This window comes from Amia ocellicauda, chromosome 15 (genome assembly GCF_036373705.1).
Source record: "Amia ocellicauda isolate fAmiCal2 chromosome 15, fAmiCal2.hap1, whole genome shotgun sequence".
NCBI classification, from domain to species: domain Eukaryota; kingdom Metazoa; phylum Chordata; class Actinopteri; order Amiiformes; family Amiidae; genus Amia; species Amia ocellicauda.
The window spans coordinates 29,688,349-29,709,693 of record NC_089864.1 but is presented as its reverse complement, the minus strand read 5'-3'; the positions used below and the strand labels follow the sequence as shown (position 1 = coordinate 29,709,693).

Genomic DNA, 21,345 nt, shown 5'->3' with positions numbered 1-21,345 from the left:
TCTTAGCGTTTCTTTATTGCTTGTTCCACTTTATTGGCCCGTTGTATTGTTCCTTGTGGTCTTGTGTTTGAGTTGCTACTGCTTATTGCCTGTTTTTTTGCTGTGTCTGTTTTGACTCTTGCTTGACTTGCTCTGGGTATGAGAAGAGTGAATCATACTGTGACAGGCTGCTGTCTGTCACGGCACGGCTGCTGCTGGTGCTCGCTGATTAGGTGCTCATGTGCCGCATCTGTGTTGTACGCTCCCTCACAGACAGGTTGCGGACTCACGGCTGAAGGGCAATGAGCAACGAGGTGACTGTGATGTCAGCGGCAGCTGTGCCTTGTCTATTTTATCCCTCTCCTTCCCCGACGGAGGCAGCTAACCCGATGAGAAGGACTGCCACTATTACCCCTGACTGCCTGGAGCACCCTGTTTGTGTGGACGTTTGTGTGCTCATTTTTGTTTGCTTTGTTTTTCCCCTTTTTGTGTTTCCCTGCTGGACTGAACCTCAATAAAGCCCGGACACCGGCGCAACCTGAGACCCTCTCTCACCTTCTTGTGTCCAGCTTTTACATTTGGTGGCCGATGTGGGGAAGTTCCGTGGCACACTCCCCCTGAAGACCCTACCTGGTGCATGGAAGGACGGTTATGGAGGCATCTTCCATGGCAGAGTTGCTGGCCGCCGCAGTGGTGAAGCTGCAGGCTCAGCAACAACAATCGCTGCAGACGCTGGTCCATCAACTTCAGGTGCAAGCACCTGCGCCTAACCCTGCTGTGACCGCAGCGAACCCGGCTTGGGCTGGCCTGAGGATCCCGAAGATGGGGCCGGAGGACGACCCGGAGGCTTACCTCACCATCTTCGAGCGCACCGCCCGGTGTTGCGGCTGGCCAGAGTCGGAGTGGGCGGTACTCCTGGCCCCCCTGTTGACTGGGGAGGTGCAGTCTGCTGCCCGAGCGATTACAAAAATTTGAGGGACAGTGTCCTGGACCAGGTCGGCCTAACGACGGACAGGCAGTGCCAAAAGCTCCGAAGCCTCCGGTTCCAACCCGGCTCCCAGCCCTGGCCTTCACACAATAGCTGCGGGACGCCTGCCATCGCTGGCTCAAGCCGGACGAGCACTCCGCCACGGAAGTCGCCGACCTGGTTGCCCTGGAGCAGTTCCTCTGCCGTCTCCCACGTCCCTCCGCAGAGTGGGTGCAAGCCCACCAGCCCAAAGACCTGGAGGAGGCCACCAGGCTGGCGGAGAACCACCTCGCTGCCCGGGACGATGCCACCTCCCGACGCCCGACGGCAGGCACCCTACCACCCGTTCCCAAGACCCAGATACCAGCACGTCATTGGAAACCCCAGTTCCTAAACCTGTCACTCCCTGACACACTTTCCCTTCTCCCCTTGCCCGTCCCAAACACAAACCTGTCTCCTTAGCCCCCTCCTTTTCTCTCTCTCCAGGTAGAGTGCAGTACCCTGGACATCGCCCAGTCGAGTGCCCGCTGGTGAAAATTAATCACTCCGTTGTTTGTGCTGCTCACCCCTCCGCTCACCCCGGTTCAGCAAAAGACTTCACGGTACCGGTAAGAATTGGGGGACGTGAAGTCAAGGCCGCTGGTCCAGGATGGCCTGGCTCCTTGGTGCACCGGCAGGCGAGGCACTAAAGTGGCTATACAGTGTATTCACGGGGACATGCACTGGTACCCCACGGCCTAGGTGACTATGATGATTGGTGGTGAAACTTATAAGATGAATGTGGGTCTGGCCCCTCATTTGCCATTCCCGGTGGTCCTAGGGTGGGATTGGTCTAAATTTCTGTCAAATATTAAAGATCCTAGGCTCTCGTTGTCCGATTTGACTGGGGCACAGTTGGGACATGGCTCTGAGGGCCGATCACCCTTAGTGGCTGCCAGCAATGAGCGGGGCGTGAACAGCCTTCCCTCCAACTCCATTCGCGCAGCAGCCGACAGTACTCTGTCGGACCCGGGGGAGGGAATGAGTTCTGGGACTCGCCAGCTCTCGCCTTCTTCCACCAGGAGGGCTGACACCTCTGGCAGAGCCCCGGATGGACCAGTCCCGGGATGATGCCCTAGGTCGGTTATATGACCAGGTCGCAGTGGTGGACGGTCGCATAGTGAATGCACATCCCCAGTTCCACATCGAAAAAGACTTGTTATATAGAGTAACCAAAAATCATGGGGGGGACCCGGTCACAAAACAACTGCTGGTACCACATTTGCACAGGCGCTTTGTGTTTCTCTCTGCACACAAAGTACCTATGGCAGGTCACCTGGGTCGTGACAAGACCTTAAGTTGGATAACGGACCAGTTCTTCTGTCCAGGCATCAAAAAGGAGCTAGAAAGGTGGTGTGCTGCCTGTCCGGAGTGCCAAAATATCAATGCTAGTGCGGTACCAAGAGCTCCGCTGGTGCCGCTGCCTCTCATGGAAATACCATTTGAACGCATTGGGATGGATTTGATCAGTCCGTTAGAGAAAAGCTCCGCGGGGTATCGATTTGTGCTGGTCATAGTGGATTATGCCACTCGGTACCCGGAGGCGATTCCTCTATGGACAATGTCAGTGACTAGGATCGCCAAGGAGCTGTTTAAGGTCTTCACTCAGGTGGGGATCCCAAAGGAAATCCTGACAGATCAGGGCACTCCCTTCATGTCACGCGTGATGCGAGACCTCTGTAGGCTGTTGGGGATAAAGTCCATCAGGACCTCAATCTATCATCCCCAGACAGACGGCCTAGTGGAGCGCTTTAATAAAACACTAAAGAACATGATCTGTAAGTTTGTGAGCACAGATGCTCGGGACTGGGACAAGTTATTGCCAACCTGCTATACGGGAGGCAGCCGAGGGGCATCCTCGATTTAATAAAAGAGGACTAGGAAGCTACCGCCCCCTTCCCGGACCTCTATGGTACAGCACATCCTGGACCTGAGGGATCGACTATCGGCACTGGGGAAACTTGCACAGTCGAATCTCTTACAGGCCCAGGAGCGACAACAGTGCTTGTACAACAGGGGAACCCAGTTACGATCGTTCACACCAGGGCACAAGGTATTGGTGTTACTCCCAACTTCAACGTCTCATTGAACACCATATCCACACGGCACCAGACACCTGCGTGCATGTGAAACCCTATCGCATCCCCTATTATAAAAAGCAGGCTGTCGATGCAGAAGTGCAGAAGATGTTGGAGCTGGGAGTCATAGAGAAGTCACAGTCAGAGTGGTGTAGCCCCATAGTCTTGGTGCCAAAGCCTGACGGCAGCACTAGATTCTGTGTTGATTATAGGGAGCTCAACACGGTGTCTAGGTTCGATGCCTATCCGATGCCCCGTGTGGATGAGTCGCTGGACCAGCTGGGCACTGCTCACTTGACTTAACCAAGGGATACTGGCAGATCCCCCTCAGTCCAGCTTCCCGAGAAAACCGCTTTCTCCACTCCTTGGGGTTTGTACTAGTTCCGCACTATGCCTTTCGGGCTGCACGGAGCCCCGGCCACTTTTCAAAGGCTGATGGACTGTGTGCTCCGACCCCACCAACCATATGCCTATGCGTACTTGGACGATGTGGTGATTTTCAGTAAGGACTGGAATAGCCTCCTCGTCCATGTAGCAGCTGTGCTCCGATCCCTTCAGCAGGCGGGGCTCACGGCAAACCCGGGCAAGTGGGCATTTGGGAGGAGGGAGACCAAGTATCTGGGGTACCTCTTAGGGGGGGGCAGGTGCGGCCAGTCGTTGACAAAGTAACCGCTAACGCCTCCTGTCCACCCCCTAAGTCCAAAAAGGAAGTTCGGCAGTTTTTGGTGTTTGCCGGTTATTATCGATGTTTTTTACCAGACTTTGCCACCCTGGCTTACCCCCTGACCGAACTGATGCGAAAAGGTGCTCCAGATACGGTCCAGTGGACGGAGCAGTGCCAGGTGGCTTTCCAGGCGATTAAGGACCATCTCTGCCAACACTCTGTATTGAAATGCCCTGACTTTTCTCTCCCCTTTATCCTACAGACTGACGCCTCGTTGGAGTGTTGTTATGGTATTCGCTTGAGGTAATTTATTTTGAATCATTGTTAAATATATTTAATTTGAATATAGCTTATGGCCTAGTGAAAGCAATAATTTCCTTGCCCCTTTTTGACCTTTAAGGTATCTTCACTCTTGAAACAATGTTTGCTGATATAAGGAGCCAATATGAAAAACAAACCTACAAGTGAGGGAAAAAAGTATTTGATCCCCTGCTGATTTTGTACGTTTGCCCTCTCTTAAAGGGAGTGCTCCTAATCTCAGCTTGTTACCTGTATAAAAGACACCTGTCCACAGAAGCAATCAATCAGTCAGATTCCAAACTCTCCACCATGGCCAAGACCAAAGAGCTGTCCAAGGATGTCAGGGACAAGATTGTATTATTATTATTATTATTGTCATTTAGCTGACGCTCTTATCCTGGGCGACTTACATTTGTACCCATTTATACAGCTGGGCATTGTAGACCTACACAAGGCTGGAATGGGCTACAAGACCATCGCCAAGCAGCTTGGTGAGAAGGTGACAACAGTTGGTGCGATTATTCGCAAATGGAAGAAACACAAAATAACTGTCAGTCTCCCTCGGTCTGGGGCTCCATGCAAGATCTCACCTCGTGGAGTTTCAATGATCATGAGAACAGTGAGGAATCAGCCCAGAACTACACGGGAGGATCTTGTTAATGATCTCAAGGCAGCTGGGACCATAGTCACCAAGAATACAATTGGTAACACACTACGCCATGAAGGACTGAAATCCTGCAGCGCCCGCAAGGTCCCCCTGCTCAAGAAAACACATGTACAGGCCTGTCTGAAGTTTGCCAATGAACATCTGAATGATTCAGAGGAGAACTGGGTGAAAGTGTTGTGGTCAGATGAGACCAAAATCGAGCTCTTTGGCATCAACTCAACTCACCGTGTTTGGAGGCGGATGAATGACCCCAAGAACACCATCCCCACCGTCAAACATGGAGGTGGAAACATTATGCTTTGGGGGTGTTGTTCTGCTAAGGGGACAGGACAACTGCACCGCATCAAAGGGATGATGGACGGGGCCATGTACCGTCAAATCTTGGGTGAGAACCTCCTTCCTTCAGCCAGGGCATTGAAAATGGGTCGTGGATGGGTATTCCAGCATGACAATGACCTAAAACACACAGCCAAGGCAACAAAGGAGTGGCTCAAGAAGAAGCACATTAAGGTCCTGGAGTGGCCTAGCCAGTCTCCAGACCTTAATCCCATAGAAAATCTGTGGAGGGAGCTGAAGGTTCGAGTTGCCAAACGTCAGCCTCGAAACCTTAATGACTTGGAGAGGTTCTGCAAAGAGGAGTGGGACAAAATCCCTCCTGAGATGTGTGCAAACCTGGTGGCCAACTACAAGAAACGTCTGACCTCTGTGATTGCCAACAAGGGTTTTGCCACCAAGTACTAAGTCGAAGGGGTCAAATACTTATTTCCCTCATTAACATGCAAATCAACTTTTTTGAAATGCGTTTTTCTGGATTTTTTGGTTGTTATTCTGTCTCTCACTGTTAAAATACACCTACCATTAAAATTATAGACTGATCATTTCTTTGTCAGTGGGCAAACGTACAAAATCAGCAGGGGATCAAATACTTTTTTCCCTCACTGTAAAAGACTGTGGAACCCCAGTTAATAATCTTTTTAGACAGACCTGGACCATTTTGAATTCCTATAAATCGGTGATGCATTAAGATAGAACAGTGTTTTATACATCTTTTTAAAGCCTACAATATCATATTTATGATGGTGTATAGGAATCAGTTTGAGGAATAGGAATCAAAGTTTGCTGGGTCACAGATATTCCATAGTATTCCTGGCCTTATAAATAAAGCCAGAATTAAAGTGAGGTATTTTTATTATTGAGGGTTTTCATATGAAAACCAGAGTTCTCGTAAACCTTCTGAAGTTTGGAATGTATTTATTCATGCTTGGCAGAGCTAGAGGGCAAAACAAGGACATGGGACATTTCCTTGAGGCCAATAGGAGTCTGTTCTCATAGTCCTCCTTTTCTGTGAGAACATCTGCTGTTTTTAAAAGCTTGTGCTTGCCATATATTTTTCTTAGTTCCGCAAAGTAGTCCATTTGGCATGTGTCTCAATGTACTCTGATTAAAGCATGCGCATTAGAGAGGCAAGCAAGCAAGCTCTTAACAAAACTGCAAATGCTCAAGACTATTATTCTGTACATATGCAAATAATACAATGACCAACCAGCATTTTCCAACATACAATAAAAAACATCTTTCTAGCCATAAGACATATTTTATTAGGCAGAGAAAATATTGATCAGTAAGCACAAAAAATAAACATCTAGATTTGTTTGTGGTGAACAGTTAATTTGAAGAAATTGAGGGAGAGTACAAGATCTCAGGTATATAATATATCAAAGGATGCAAGTGCACAGAGACTCAGTCTTTCAAGTCCTTGATTGGAGAACAAGCATGGTAAATTAAAACAGTAAATACAGCAACTGAACTGAACCTAACACTGACCAGAAATGCTTTTTTTTAAAGCAGTAGGGTTCTTGAAAACAAGAAAAATAAACTGTAAAATATAATATCTACATAAAGTAAAACTGCTCTCTGTCCAAACCAAATGCAAATACTTGTCAAAAGATACTTACTAGCACTAGTCACAGACACATATATTGACTTTGCACAGGTGCTCTGTGGTAGTAGATTAAACTAAAATGTAAATTATTTCATGAAACAAGAGTAAAGAATTAAAGCAGGCACAAATACAAAAGACAACATTTCCCAGCGCAGCTTCTTGCCAAAACTGTGGCACCAAAAAAAGGAGCTTCTGGTACAGTTTGATTAATAACCTCAGAAGGAGAATGAGGAAAGCAGATGGGGTCATTACTTGGCTGCCCCTTTTTGGTATTTAGGGATGCCAGGATGCCAGGCTAAGTACAGCAATATCCCTTTTTTCCCGTGTGAAACATGAATAATAAAACCCTTATGTGCACAATTATATGAACACCCAGGCATGCACATGCCCATATAAAAGAAAGTTGCTAAAAGATAATCCAAAAAATGTAACTGGCCTTTGTTTTTTTCTCAATTATCTATATGGGCGTTGGAATGTTAAAAATGAATAGTATATCTAGCTCTGGGTAAACACTAGCTCTAATTTGTTTCTTTACTAGACCATTTATGCATTCCAATATATCAGAAAACAAGTGTTTTGGGATTCCCTGGTATTAATAATGGGTTCCACTCCAAGTCTAGGTGATACTGGAAGGAGGGAGTTTTAATGCAACTAACTTTCAAAAAATGTTTTTTTCAGACAGAAAGGTGGAAGAGAGAAGAAGACATGAGTTTAACATTGCATGTTTGTTTTTGTTTTTGTTTTGTTCCTCTGTGCCCATTACAGAGGTTTTTATTGGGGGGTGCTGTTGAATCAGAGGATTTCATGACAGACATCTCTGCCAGCTCAACTGAGGCCCTCACCCTTGCATGGAAAAAGGTAAAAAGACTAACATTGTAGCTGGCCACACAAAACATTCAGGAGACACAAAGACATATTCAGCCCAGTGGTCTCGATCAAGAGGGACTGAAACTTTGCTTTTGAAATTAAGGCCCTTTTGTTTTGTTGCTACGGTTGACTTCAGAGTAGATGAGGCAAATGGCTTTCCAGGGTCAGATGGTGTCAGTGTGGTCTTTTTCTGGGCTCTCCATGAAAGGGATTTCTTCCTCAGTCCCTCTCAGCTTCAGTACACCTGCATGCAGGTCCAGACAGCACTGACAACAGAAAAAGCAAGAATTAAAATGTTCTGTAAAGAAAACATATTTTGCTGGAAACACACATATAAAGGAGTTAAAAACATTTTTAAACAGATGTTTTGGACAAACCAATGTATGTGCATGCCTCCTTTGTGTACAATTACAAAGTTAGTATCTTTGTTAAAGTAAAAGCTACCTGATTCATTTATATGCAATGGCTGTCCCTTGCATTGCTATTAAGACAACTGCAGCTGCCAAAATCTGTCTACAGGCTGTTAAATAAAGAAGAATCAGCCTTGAAAAGGAATCCAAGTGTATGAAGTTATTCAGCAGCTAAACCAATGCAGACTTGCATTTAGCCTATTTGCATTTGGCCAGAAAATCCCCCAAAGCATTGTGCTATATATTGTGTTCAGTCATTTATTTAATGAGATGATGATGAAAGACACTTTTATCAATGTAAACATTGTTGCCTTTCCTCTACATATCAGAGCTGGAAGCCCATTGCTATGGCTGTACTATCACCCAAATCAAATTTATCATGCTCTAAAACATTCCCCTTCCTTTTCCCTTAAAACAAGTTATCATGGTCAGTCCATATTCCACAGGGTCTGTAGGTTTCTTTACATCACCATCAAATTAAGAATTTTGAAAAGTAGTACAACTGGTTAATTACTCTAATTATAATTACAAAAAACACAGAGATAACAAGATACTTTGTTCCCTAAGTAGGCAGCCCTCATAAGTGCAAAGTGCAGTTGATATGCTGTTCAACAGAATTAGGAAATATTTGGTTATACTGCTTAAAACAAAAAATATTAACTAATATTGCTTATTTAAAAGCACCAGTACAAAATACTATACAGGTATAACTCGCTTTGGATGATAGAGAGGTTCTCAAACAATTTGTGACAGTTTTCTACTTAACATCATTGCCTTTTCTCAAGTTAATTCTCATTCAATACACATATAGGTTGTGATGCCCTGCCAGGAGGAGTGCAATAAGATTGCTCAAGGAGGCTTTGCACCTCCTTGGATCACGGGGGATGATTAACTAGAGGGAGCACCTGATGTGCAGCACCCCCACAATTGGCTCCTCAGATCCATAAAACAGGAAACTGACTGCTTCCTAAAAGGGCGAGGCAGGGAGGAGTGCTGGAAGGGTGGAGAGAGTGAAAAGAGAAACAAGGAATTTGATTTATGTATATGGTTTGGGCCAAACTAACTCAAGTGTGCCACCTGTAGATAACAATGCCCTTTGTAGTGTATACATTAAAGGAAGAAATAAGGCTGTTTTATTTACTTTGAGCTTTAGCAGAGTCTGCAATCCCAGGCACAGCTCAAAAGTCTCATCTTCTGAAAAAAAATAAATAAATAAAGTTAATGTTGTACTTTGCAGCATGGCACTTGGTTATAGAGTTTAGGGAGGCAGTATTTTCTATTATAACTAGGGCTGCCTCGATTAATCAGTTAATCAGGTCTATTAATCAACTAATTAATTGATCGATGATCAATATTTTCTCTATTTGATCGAGCAGATTGTTTTTTTTTTATTATACAGAAGCGCCAACATTTCAAACTACCTATAAGAACTATAGCTCTTTAAATGTTGTGGTATAATAATGAAAGGCAAATGACTTGATAAAACTAGCACAAATGGAGTAGGGTATTTAAATGGAAATATGAACATAAAACATAAAAGATTAGTGGTATAAATAACATCAAAGCACTTTTTTTTTCTAAACACATACACTGCACAGTCAAAACAAATCAATGAAACAAGTGTTTATTTGCAGCGTAATCACTGTCCACTCAATCTGACTACAGTTGTAAGAAGACACTTGTAATGCTATACAATGCGTGTGTTTTTCAAGCAAATGAAAGACTGTACACAGGTGAGGTAAAGATCGCAACTTAATCTTGATTTGCGTTTGTGTATATTTAATACATATATTTAGGAAAAGTAATGAATGGGATGCACAGTGTATTCAGGAACACAGAGTAATTCAAATTAAATCGTTCAGATGATACTAAAATCTTGGCAGCACAGGTTATTCAAAGGGACTTAGATAATATTCAGTTGTGGGCCAACACCTGGCAGATGGAAAGTGTGGACAATGTGAACAAGTGCAAGGTATTACATGCAGTTAACAAAAATGTCCACTATAATTACACTATGGGAGGAATAGAACTAGATGAATTTGAGTAGAACATTAATACGTGTGCTGGATAGATGGACAGCCCTTTTAGCCTAGCCTGTTGTGTAGCTGCTAGCTGTAGCGACCTCAGTGACAAGGATGATGGATCCAATTGCGGGCTACCTAGTTTAGATAGAGAAAAGGTAAACAATCCAAGAAGGGGAATCCAAAAGACTAAAACTAGATCAGTTCCGGGCTCAATCGATTGGGCAGACAGGCTAGATTAAATTATAAAGGCGAATCACGGAAGATATCACATCACGAGAGGTACAGTAAAGTATACGCACACAAACTGCAAAGTTACAAGCCGCTAAAGGGAAAACTACAGTCTAGCTTTGGATTCAAACTGGATTTGTAGAGAAGGAAAGGTATTCTGTTTCATTTGCAAGCAATGATTTTCTTACAAGGGCAGTGTGAGTAGTTTACAGTATAATTTGTGATAAAAACATCTGTTTGCTGTAGCGATTATAATTTAGTTTGCTGATTTAGAATTATTTATAGGATACATTTATATATATATATATATAATTAAATATAGGCTACATTTCATTTTTTTACCATTCCATTGTTATACTGTAATATCAATGCCTAGTATTTATTAAAGTATTACTGTGCTCCACAACCACTTCCCAATTGATCTATCCATTAGTCAACTAATGCCCATTGATTAACCAATCAAATGTTTTAATCGACTGACAGCCCTAATTATAACAAACCTGGAGTATTAGTTTCTCAATCCCATTTAATAGCTAGGGTGTTTACAAATAATTTCCTCCTAGTGACGCACTTTTCATCATGGACATTTCATCACAAACTTTTCATCACCAGCGTATCACTAAGTATTCAATCTAAATCAAAAGATTTTATTCGTAGCTATTGAATTGGATACGCACTGTATCTGTTATTTATGATGTATTATAATGTGAGACAATTCTAATGAAATCAATACACTTCAGATGTATACATTTAGAGACGTTGGGGGATATTCATGAAAGATGTCTGTAAATAAGCAACATTAACTAACAAATAGTAATTGAGGGGGTACCATGTCCTCATATAGGACTGGATTGGATATGATTCTTACCAACTACATGTGCAGAGCACTCCAACTTCTCCTTGCCCAGTTGAAGTTCCAGATTCTCCACAGTTCCAGTGACACCAAGAGGTACATTGTGTCCCACTGTTTGTTCAGGGCTCATAATCTCCTGGATGGTTCTCAATCTGAAAACACAAAGCAAATATTTGCTCCATCATCCTTGGATAAAATTTACAAATCTGCTACCTAGTGGCCTCAGTGCTACGAATCCAGGATCTTTTCAATCAGAACATTTCACAGAAAAAATAAATACCATATCAACCATTTCAATACCAATGTTGAAATTCTGTTGTGTACTGACACAACACAATTTCAACAGCTAATACTTGTAACATTTGCAAAATGTAACATAATATATAATTTTAATGAAAACAATAAAATTAAACAAAGTATAATCATAATTACCAATTTGGTTCTTCACAAAGATCCCCTCTAATTTGAATTTCACATTTCTTCTGAAATATAGTATAGTTTACATTTGTTTTCCTTTCATGTAAGGTTTACTTTAAAATAAAGTTTCTGACCTTAGTTTTTTGCATGTATTCTATCTGTTAACATGCCTAGCTTAAATGTATCTCACCATAGCAATTGTGCATAAAATATCTGACTACTGAGCTCATGGTGAAACACACACAATTCCACAGGTTACTGCATTCTTGATATGTCCAATTGAGTGTTTCTCCATATTTAATCTGCTGTATTTAATTGTCCTTTGAATGCTGCAAGAGTGTGCACACATAACCAGGCCTATAAACACCTCCACCTCCACCAAGAACAGACCTTAAAATGGTATGGGAGGAACAACATACAATGAAGGGTAAGCCCCACTCATTTCACAGCACATACACGCAGCTAGATAACTCTCATTGGAATACTTTCCTTCCTACTATATCTCTCCAGGAGATATCCGCATCTATCAGCAGAAACTCTCCACACCTGATCACATTGAGCCAGCGTTCCAAGGACCTGTTTTTTGTTGTAGAGACACGTTGGACCAGAGTTTCAAGTCTTTTTCATTACTTCTTACACGGCAAAATTATTATCTTATTCACCAAAAAGCCATCTGGTGTTAGATCCTGCAGTTAGCCAAAGATCAGAGAAAAGGTCATTCTTCTCCTCTTGTCAGTTTTAATAAAATAAACAGCCACATGGTGATTCTTTCCCAGCTGTCTTTAATAGATATAACATTGACCTGAATGAAAATAATTGATTTCTGAACCATCCCAGTTACTCCACAGGCTTGTGATGTTCATCTTTCTTCAGTTGCTCAGGACAAGGGGGCATTCCCTTCTCTGCTTGAAGGTGACCTGCCTTTTTAAAGTCCAAGGTCCCAGTAAGAGAGGAGGAAACAGCTGCAGGTTTGAATTGATTTCCTATCTAGTGTCAGGTGTGATCAGTCAGTAATAATACATGTGAATTACAGTGAGGGAAAAAAGTATTTGATCTCCTGCTGATTTTGTACGTTTGCCCACTGACAAAGAAATGTCAATCTATAATTTTAATGGTAGGTTTATTTTAACAAAAAAATCCAGAAAAACGCATTTCAAAAAAGTTATAAATTGATTTGCATGCTAATGAGGGAAATAAGTATTTGATCCCCTATCAATCAGCAAGATTTCTGGCTCCCAGGTGTCAGTCTCCCTCGGTCTTGGGCTCCATGCAAGATCTCACCTCGTGGAGTTTCAATGATCATGAGAACAGTGAGGAATCAGCCCAGAACTACACGGGAGGATCTTGTTAATGATCTCAAGGCAGCTGGGACCATAGTCACCAAGAAAACAATTGGTAACACTACGCCGTGAAGGACTGAAATCCTGCAGCGCCTGCAAGGTCCCCCTGCTCAAGAAAGCACATGTACAGGCCCGTCTGAAGTTTGCCAATGAACATCTGAATGATTCAGAGGAGAACTGGGTGAAAGTGTTGTGGTCAGATGAGACCAAAATCGAGCTCTTTGGCATCAACTCAACTCACCGTGTTTGGAGGAGAAGGAATGCTGCCTATGACCCCAAGAACACCATCCCCACCATCAAACATGGAGGTGGAAACATTATGCTTTGGGGGTGTTTTTCTGCTAAGGGGACAGGACAACTTCACCACATCAAAGGGACGATGGACGGGGCCATGTACCGTCAAATCTTGGGTGAGAACCTCCTTCCCTCAGCCAGGGCATTGAAAATGGGTCGTGGATGGGTATTCCAGCATGACAATGACCCAAAACACACAGGCAACAAAGGAGTGGCTCAAGAAGAAGAATATTAAGGTCCTATCCCATAGAAAATCTGTGGAGGGAGCTGAAGGTTCGAGTTGCCAAACGTCAGCCTCGAAACCTTAATGATTTGGAGAGGATATGCAAAGAGGAGTGGGACAAAATCCCTCCTGAGATGTGTTCAAACCTGGTGGCCAACTACAAGAAACGTCTGACCTCTGTGATTGCCAACAAGGGTTTTGCCACCAAGTACTAAGTCGAAGGGGTCAAATACTTATTTCCCTCATTAACATGCAAATCAATTTATAACTTTTTTTAAATGCGTTTTTCTGGATTTTTTTGTTGTTATTCTGTCTCTCACTGTTAATATACACCTAACAATAAAATTATAGATAATTTCTTTGTCAGTGGGCAAACATACAAAATCAGCAGGGGATCAAATACTTTTTTCCCTCACTGTAAATAAAGAAAATGTGCTTTTAACAATAGAAGTACAATAAGTGAATAATACATACAGTACCTCTGTGCAAATATAAAATATTCAAGGACATAATAAGTAAACAAAAATATAATTTTAAATACTACTTCTGCAACAACAAAAGAAAACAATAAAGTGATAATAACAAACTCAGTGATAACTTTGATCACTACCTGACAGCATGGTAACTGTATATTCCAAATCCAGTTACAAATTTAATGAGATACAATAATGAATAATAAATCCAATAAGATTCAATAAGGAAGAAATGTTTTATGGAAGTGTTTAACCAGTGAAAATAATCCGCAGATTCAAGTGTCTTACAGTACTCATTTGAATAATTTTGAGATTAAACACTTCCAGCTGTTTATTACATATATTTAAAATACTAAACAATAAGAACATTTTATGACTAGAACAGGACATTCTGCCCCATTAGAGTTCACAGGCAGAATCAGTCAGAATTGACTCAATATCTCAGCACTTTACTTTTCCAAAGAGGTGCTGGAAATGTATTTCTAACCTTAATCATTTTCTCTGTACTGATGTGTTTTCTAAGCATGTTCAGAATGACCTTTTGCCAATTTTGACATTTATGTTCTAATTTTCTGCCTGCTTATAACATTTCTGAAATAACATGGGTCAATTATATTGAGAGTAGAATGAGAGAAAAAAATGGACTCTTAAAATGTAAATGGGTCTTTTACACTAGCTTCCCAGTGAAAATAAGACATATTTGGTGCGTTCAGCAGCATGCTGTTTCTTCCGAATGCACTCCATTAAATTTGTACTCTTCCTCCGTAATATTTCCATCTGTGTTGATTTATTTATTCTTCAAGTATCAGTTGATCTACTTCAATTTCTTAGATTCACCAAAGCTGAACTCAGTTTCAGTTTCCCTGCTTGTATCTGAGAGTTCTTGAAATTGAAGCTTCAGGTGTTTTTGCAAATATGACAATATCGTCGGCAAATCGTACTTTGTTCAAATTAATTCCATTTAACTTGATTCCTTTTTCACCACTTTTTCAAGAGTTGGCGTGAATATTTTTGGAGAGATTGTGTCTCCTTGATGTACTCCTTTACAAATGTTGATCTGGTCAGTGTCTTGGTCGGATATTTTTATATAGCATTATTGTAGATATATTTTATATGACTTATATAGGCTTTCTCAATGTTTTGATTTCTTAGAGCTCTGATTACTGAGTTTGTATATATTGAATCAAATGCTTTCACATTGTCGACAATGACCAGGCATAGAGGCAGTTAATATTCTCTGTATCTTTCCAATACTTCTCATACAATCTATATACAGTAATCACCACTGTTGGACTTTTCCAACATGTGTTACAACATGAAATCATAACGGATTTCATCAGGAGTTTTTGCCACTGATCAATACAGAAAATGTCCATAATGTCAAAATTAAAAATATAATCTGCAAATTGTTCTAAATTAATTAATTAATTACTGTGGATAAGATCATTTTTCAGGTCAATGATTTGATTATTTCCCCTTTTTTATATTAACATCATTTCGATTCTTTAATTAGGTTGCTGTTAATCTTCAGGAATACGTATCCTTATGGTTTTGCATATGTAACTGATGTTTTCTTCATAACTTAGAACATAAGAAGAACATCAGAAAGTTTACAAACGAGAGGAGGCCATTCAACTCATAGTGCTCATTTGGTGTCCATTAATAACTAAGTAATCCAAGGGTAGTATCCAGTCTATTTTTAAATGTTCCCAAATTTTCATCTTCAACCACATCGCTGGGGAGTTTGTTCCAGATTGTGACAACTCTCTGTGTGAAGAACTGTCTCCTATTTCTGTCTTGAATGCCTTGAAGCCCAATTTCCATTTGTGTCCCTGGGTGTCGCTGCTGATCTGGAAAAGCTCCTCTGGTTTGATGTGGTCGATGCCTTTCATGATTTTAAAGACTTGAATCAAGTCCCCACATAGTCTCATCTGTTCCAGGGTGAAAAGGTTCAGTTCCCTCAGTAGGACATTCCCTTCAAACCTGGAATAAATCTGGTTGCTCTCTTCTGAACTGCCTCTAGAGCAGCGATATCTTTCTTGAAGTGTGGAACTCAGAACTATACACAGTATTCCAGATGAGGTCTGACTAGTGCATTGTACAGTCTTAACATTACTGCCCTTGTTCTAAATTCTACACTTTTCACAATATACCCTAACATTCTGTTTGCCTTTTTTATTGCTTCCCCACATTGTTTGGATGGAGAAAGTGAGGAGTCCACATAGACTCCTAGGTCTTTCTCATGCATTTCTACTTCTAGTTCTATTCCTCCCATAGTGTAATTATAGTGGACATTTTTGTACCTGCATGTAATACCATGCACTTGTCCACATTGAATTTCATCTGCCAGGTGTCGGCCCACAACTGAATATTATCTAAGTCCCTTTGAATAACCTGTGCTGCCGAGATTGTATCTGCTGAGCCAACTATTTTAGTATCATCTGCAAATTTGACAAGTTTGCTAACAATCCCAGAGTCCAGATCATTAATATAGATTAGAAAAATCAAAGGCCCTAATACTGATCCCTGTGGAACTCCACTAACAACCTCACTCCAGTTAGAAGCAACTCCTCTTTATCAACACCCTCTGTTTCCTATACATCAACCAGTTCATAATCCATCTACTTTTATATTACCCTGAATAACTACAGCTTCCAATTTGAGGATCAGTCTTTGGTGTGGAACCTTATCAAAAGCTTTTTGAAAATCTAAGTATATTATATCATATGCTTTCACATGATCTACAGATGCAGTTGCATGTTCAAAAAATTCTAATAAATTAAGTAAGACATGATCTGCCTCATCTAAACCCATGTTGACTATCACCAAGACTATGGTTTTCATTAAACTGCTCCTCTATCTTCTGTCCAACATTTTACAAGTGATGCAGATGAGACTGATGGGTCTGTAATTTCCTGGCTCAGTTTTGTCCCCTGTCTTGTTGTTTGGTATGACATTTGCTGTCTTCCAGTCAGTTGGCAAATCCCCTGTTCTAAGTGTAATCTGGAATATTTGAGTTAGCGGCCTATAAATAATTTCCCTAATTTCTTTAAGTACTGTTGGAAATATACCATCTGGCCCAGGTGATATTAGACAATTCTATTTCTGCTTCTGTAGTTCCAGCTGGGCTTTCCCAGTCTATGTTTGGGAAATTGAAATCCCCCATTATAACAGCCATATCCTTGCTACATGCAGTCCTGATTACATTGTACAATGCAACATCTTTCTGAATATCTGAATTGGGTGGTCTGTAACACACTCCTACCACTAATCCTCTAGATCTTTTATTCAAAAGTTTAACCCACAAAGATTCTGTTTCGTTACTAGGATCTAACTTGAGTTCTTCTGCCTCAATGTCATTTTTGACATATAATGGTACCCCACCACCTCTTCGATTATGCCTGTCTCTCCTAAACTGTGTGTATCCTTTCAACTTGTATTCATCCCCATCATTTTCTGTAAGCCATGTTTCTGTCACTCCTACAATATCATAGTCACACGCCAACACTGTGGCTTCTAAGTCTAACATCTTGTTCCTTATACTCCTGGCATTGAGCTACAACCATTTTAGGACTTTCCTACTAGCAGTTTCCCCTTTGTTTTCTTTCCGCAGTGGAACATCTCCCATTGTCAGATCTCCCTGCCCCCCTGGTCCCTAGTTTAAAAGATTCTCAATTCCTCTGCACATATGCTCTCCCAATGCATTAACCCCACTTCTGTTTAGGTGTAGACCCAGAATAATCTATCCCAGAAGAAAGACCAATACTCCATAAATCTAAAACCCTCTTCCCTACACCAAGATTTCAACCACGTGTTAAACTTTCTAATCTCTGCCTGTCTCCCTGGCCATGCATGTGGTACTGGAAGTATTTAGGAGAAAACTACCATGGGTAGTCTCTAGGATTTCAACATGCTGACGCTCACAAATGAAATCTTCTTGGATGAGTTCATCCAGGAAGGCAATCATTCTGCAAACATTACATTGTAGCCACATGCTTCTAAATTTTGCAATTGTATTATTTTTTGTTTGTTTTCTGTCCCCTGGAAAACTGCTTTTGTCACCGAGAAACAGCGCAGCTGTTGATATTTCTTTGTTAGCTGAATAACTATTCTTGCTGCTGATGCTGACACTGTTCTTCAGTCTCCTGTGAATCCAATGCTACATTTTTTGTGCCATGGTAAAATAAAATGTCCTCTAAGTCCTATAATGTCCCATTTAATTTTACCAAGTTCTTCAAATTCTTTAAGTTCTGCTTCACTAGAGAGAGTTCTACATTGCCAGGGTCAGAAGACTATTTCCGTACCCGTACAGTGTCTCTTTGTATATATATATATATATATCGATCAGCCATAACATTATGACCACCTGCCTAATATTGTGTAGATCCCCCTTTTGCCGCCAAAACAGCCCTGACCCTTCGAGGCATGGACTCCACTAGACCTCTGAAGGTGTGCTGTGGTATCTGGCACCAAGACGTTAGCAGTAGATCCTTTAAGTCCTGTAAGTTGCGAGGTGGGGCCTTCATGGATCGGACTTGTTTGTCCAGCACATCCCACAGATGCTCGATTGGATTGAGATCTAGGGAATTTGGAGGCCAAGTCAACACCTTGAACTCCTGATTCATCAGATCAGGCCACCTTCTTCCGTTGCTCCATGGTCCGGTTCTGATGCTCACATGCCCATTGTAGGTGCTTTCGGCAGTGGACAGGGGTCAGCATGGGCACCCTTACTGGTCTGCGGCTACACAGCCCCATATGCAACAAACTGCGATGCACTGTGTGTTCTGACACCTTTCTATTAGAACAAGCATTCACTTTTTCAGCTATTTGAGCTACAGTAGCTCATCTGTTGGATCAGACCACACGGGCCAGCCTTCGCTCCCCACGTGCATCAATGAGCCTGGCCGCCCATGACCTTGTCGCTGGTTCACCGCTTTTCCTTCCTTGGACCACTTTTGATAGGTACTGACCGCTGTAGACGGGGAACACCCAACAAGAGCTGCAGGTTTGGAGATGCTTCTGACCCAGTCGTCTAGCCATCACAATTTGTCCCTTGTCAAAGTCGCTTAGATCCTTACGCTTGCCCATTTTTCCTGCTTCTCGACATCAACTTTGAGGACAAAATGTTTACTTGCTGCCTAATATATCCCACCCACTGACAGGTGCCATGATAACGAGATTATCAGTGTTATTCACTTAACCTGTCAATGGTCATAATGTTATGGCTGATCGGTGTGTATATATATATATATATATATATATATATATATATATATATATATATATATATATATATAGAAGCTGTGCAAGTGGAGACATCTTGGAGAGGCCAGCAGTGGATCGATATAGGCTAATGGTGATGGTGATGTATACATACACACACATCTATATAATTATTAGTAGTAATGTTATTGTTATTATTCATTTTCAGATCATTGCTGTGCCATGTAAGTTGTGTCTGTAAGACAGGCCAGTGCTGTATCATTCATATTCATTTTCTTATTTAATAGGTCTTCAAAGTTTTTTTTAAGATCACAGCAAAAACTAGAGTCATATTACATACATCAAATTAAATATTTTGAGAACATTATACCATGTAACAGATGTACAAATATAGAGGTACATAAATCATGGGGGCAGGTGAATGCATTACTTATTGCACTGATTAAAGTACTCTTTATGCACACATCACTAAACCATGTAAGAATCTTGTACTAGGAAAATCACAAAACCATTTGAAATTATTGTTTTTAGTAATAAGAACTTTATTTAATTAAGTTAAGTTTCTCACTGTTAGTAGTGTTAGTAGTATACTGTATTTCCAAGTAGCAAATATCCTCCTAGTATCTTCCCCGAGCTTCCAGATTAAGCTCATGAAATACATATTGTTTGCTTTCATTGTCTCTAGTTTGTAGTTTTTCCTTTCTTAGGTCAAAATTGTTATTTTTGTTAACTTTGTCAATTTCTTTCAGATTTTTGAATGACACCATTTTATCTCCATTATGACCTTTTCTGTTATAGAATTTAAACACCTTAATTAAACATTAGAAGGTACAGTGGAAGGGGGTAACCACACTTACCCTAGCTTCCTGCAAAAGTTCTGTGATATGAAGTTATGCCGGTGGCCTGTGTTGATCTTTGCCTTCACTTCCTTGTCACAGCACTACAATGAAAACAAAAACGACAGGTGATGAGTAAGGCTAATTTGTTCTCCTTTACTTAAAAGTAACACCTACTTGTACTTTTGGAGAGAACTACATGGTACTTTAAACAAAGTGAAGTCAAATCCTCACAGGTCACAAATATTCAATTTTAAGCCCTGAAGTATCAATCCAATATTATACTCAGCTGACATAGTTAACATTCTATTTACTCTTAGTATTTAGTTACATTTGATTTAAATATATATTGCATGAAGAAATTTGTGAAATTAATGGAATCATATGATTAAGTTAAACATCTCCAATCTGAACTTGAGAAAGAACAAATCTGGAGCTAAATTGAATTGAGCTCAGTATCGCTGCAGTATTACACAGAAAACAAAAAACAATATTTTTGTGTCACACATGGCCTATTATTGAATAAATTACTGCTGCAGCAGTGCATCACTTATCTGTACTTCAGCAGTAATTGTTTAATCTCATTCACAGCATTTGTTCTGTGTTGACAGGTTTGTTTTTTACTTGTCATGTTATTTGGCAAATTTCAATGAGACATTTCTCTCCAGGTTCCACTGTGTGCTTTGCACGGAAGATCATTGCTTTAGGGTGTTTGTGTGTGTGTAGGGGGTGGGGACCCATACAGTCAATTACGTATGAGTTCAGGAAAAATACTGTTCTCTCAAAGCAATGGAAACCTTAAAGTCATATACCACCGCAGAATAAGATCACAACCCTGACAAGCTGTTAGTTGGTGTTCTATGAGAGGCTTCTCATGTCCCACTCTGTTGTACATGATAAATAACTCAAATATCCCAGTCCACTTACATCTGAACAATAAGATCAAGGACTAGGTGTGTAATCAGCATGTAATGGCTGATCAGAAAGGCAGAGACCCCCTTTCCAAGGCAAAGAATGTCAGTTTCACATTTCACATTGCTGGTCAAGCAAATATTAACAGCTTTTCCTGAGGCAATATATTTTTTCATAAAACAATGCATCGAAAGCCACATGTGCATTCTTTTTTTTAATAATACATATTTACTGTATTTACATATTTACTGTACTTGTAAATTGGAATCTGTAAAATGTATTTTGAATTGTTATGTTTTAGCTAAGTTGAACTTGTAATGATTGATGCCTTGTACTTCTCTGTATTTTTGCACTTATGTTGTAAGTCGCCCTGGATAAGGTCGTCTGCCAAGAAATAAAAAATAATAATAACATATTACAAGTGGCTGAAGGAAACTCACAGATAAGTAATCGTATTCATAAATGCAATGTATTTGTATATATTTTTATAGATGTAAACAAAATAAACATAATTCATATATTCCTAACACTGCTGACATTGATATAGTACAATGAAGTGAAAGAAGGACCTTTTCATGTTTATTTTTTATTTTTATTTTTTAGAAATTA

At 40.9% G+C, this 21,345-nt stretch overlaps 1 protein-coding gene across 2 annotated transcripts in view; it reads right to left on the bottom strand.

Moving 5' to 3' along the window:
- Positions 1-6,280: 6,280 nt before the first annotated feature.
- nrip2 (nuclear receptor interacting protein 2) overlaps positions 6,281-21,345 on the bottom strand; it is a 73,431-nt gene continuing 58,366 nt past the window's right edge. The window contains exons 3-6 of one of the 2 annotated variants that reach the window (XM_066724636.1): positions 19,846-19,928; positions 11,034-11,170; positions 9,055-9,107; positions 6,281-7,769 (exon numbers count right to left, since the gene is read on the bottom strand). In XM_066724636.1, the coding sequence (XP_066580733.1) occupies positions 7,668-7,769; positions 9,055-9,107; positions 11,034-11,170; positions 19,846-19,928 (375 nt within the window). In that variant the 3' untranslated portion in view covers positions 6,281-7,667. The remainder of the gene's footprint in view (positions 7,770-9,054; positions 9,108-11,033; positions 11,171-19,845; positions 19,929-21,345) is intronic. The other variant, XM_066724637.1, reaches the window with a different exon arrangement.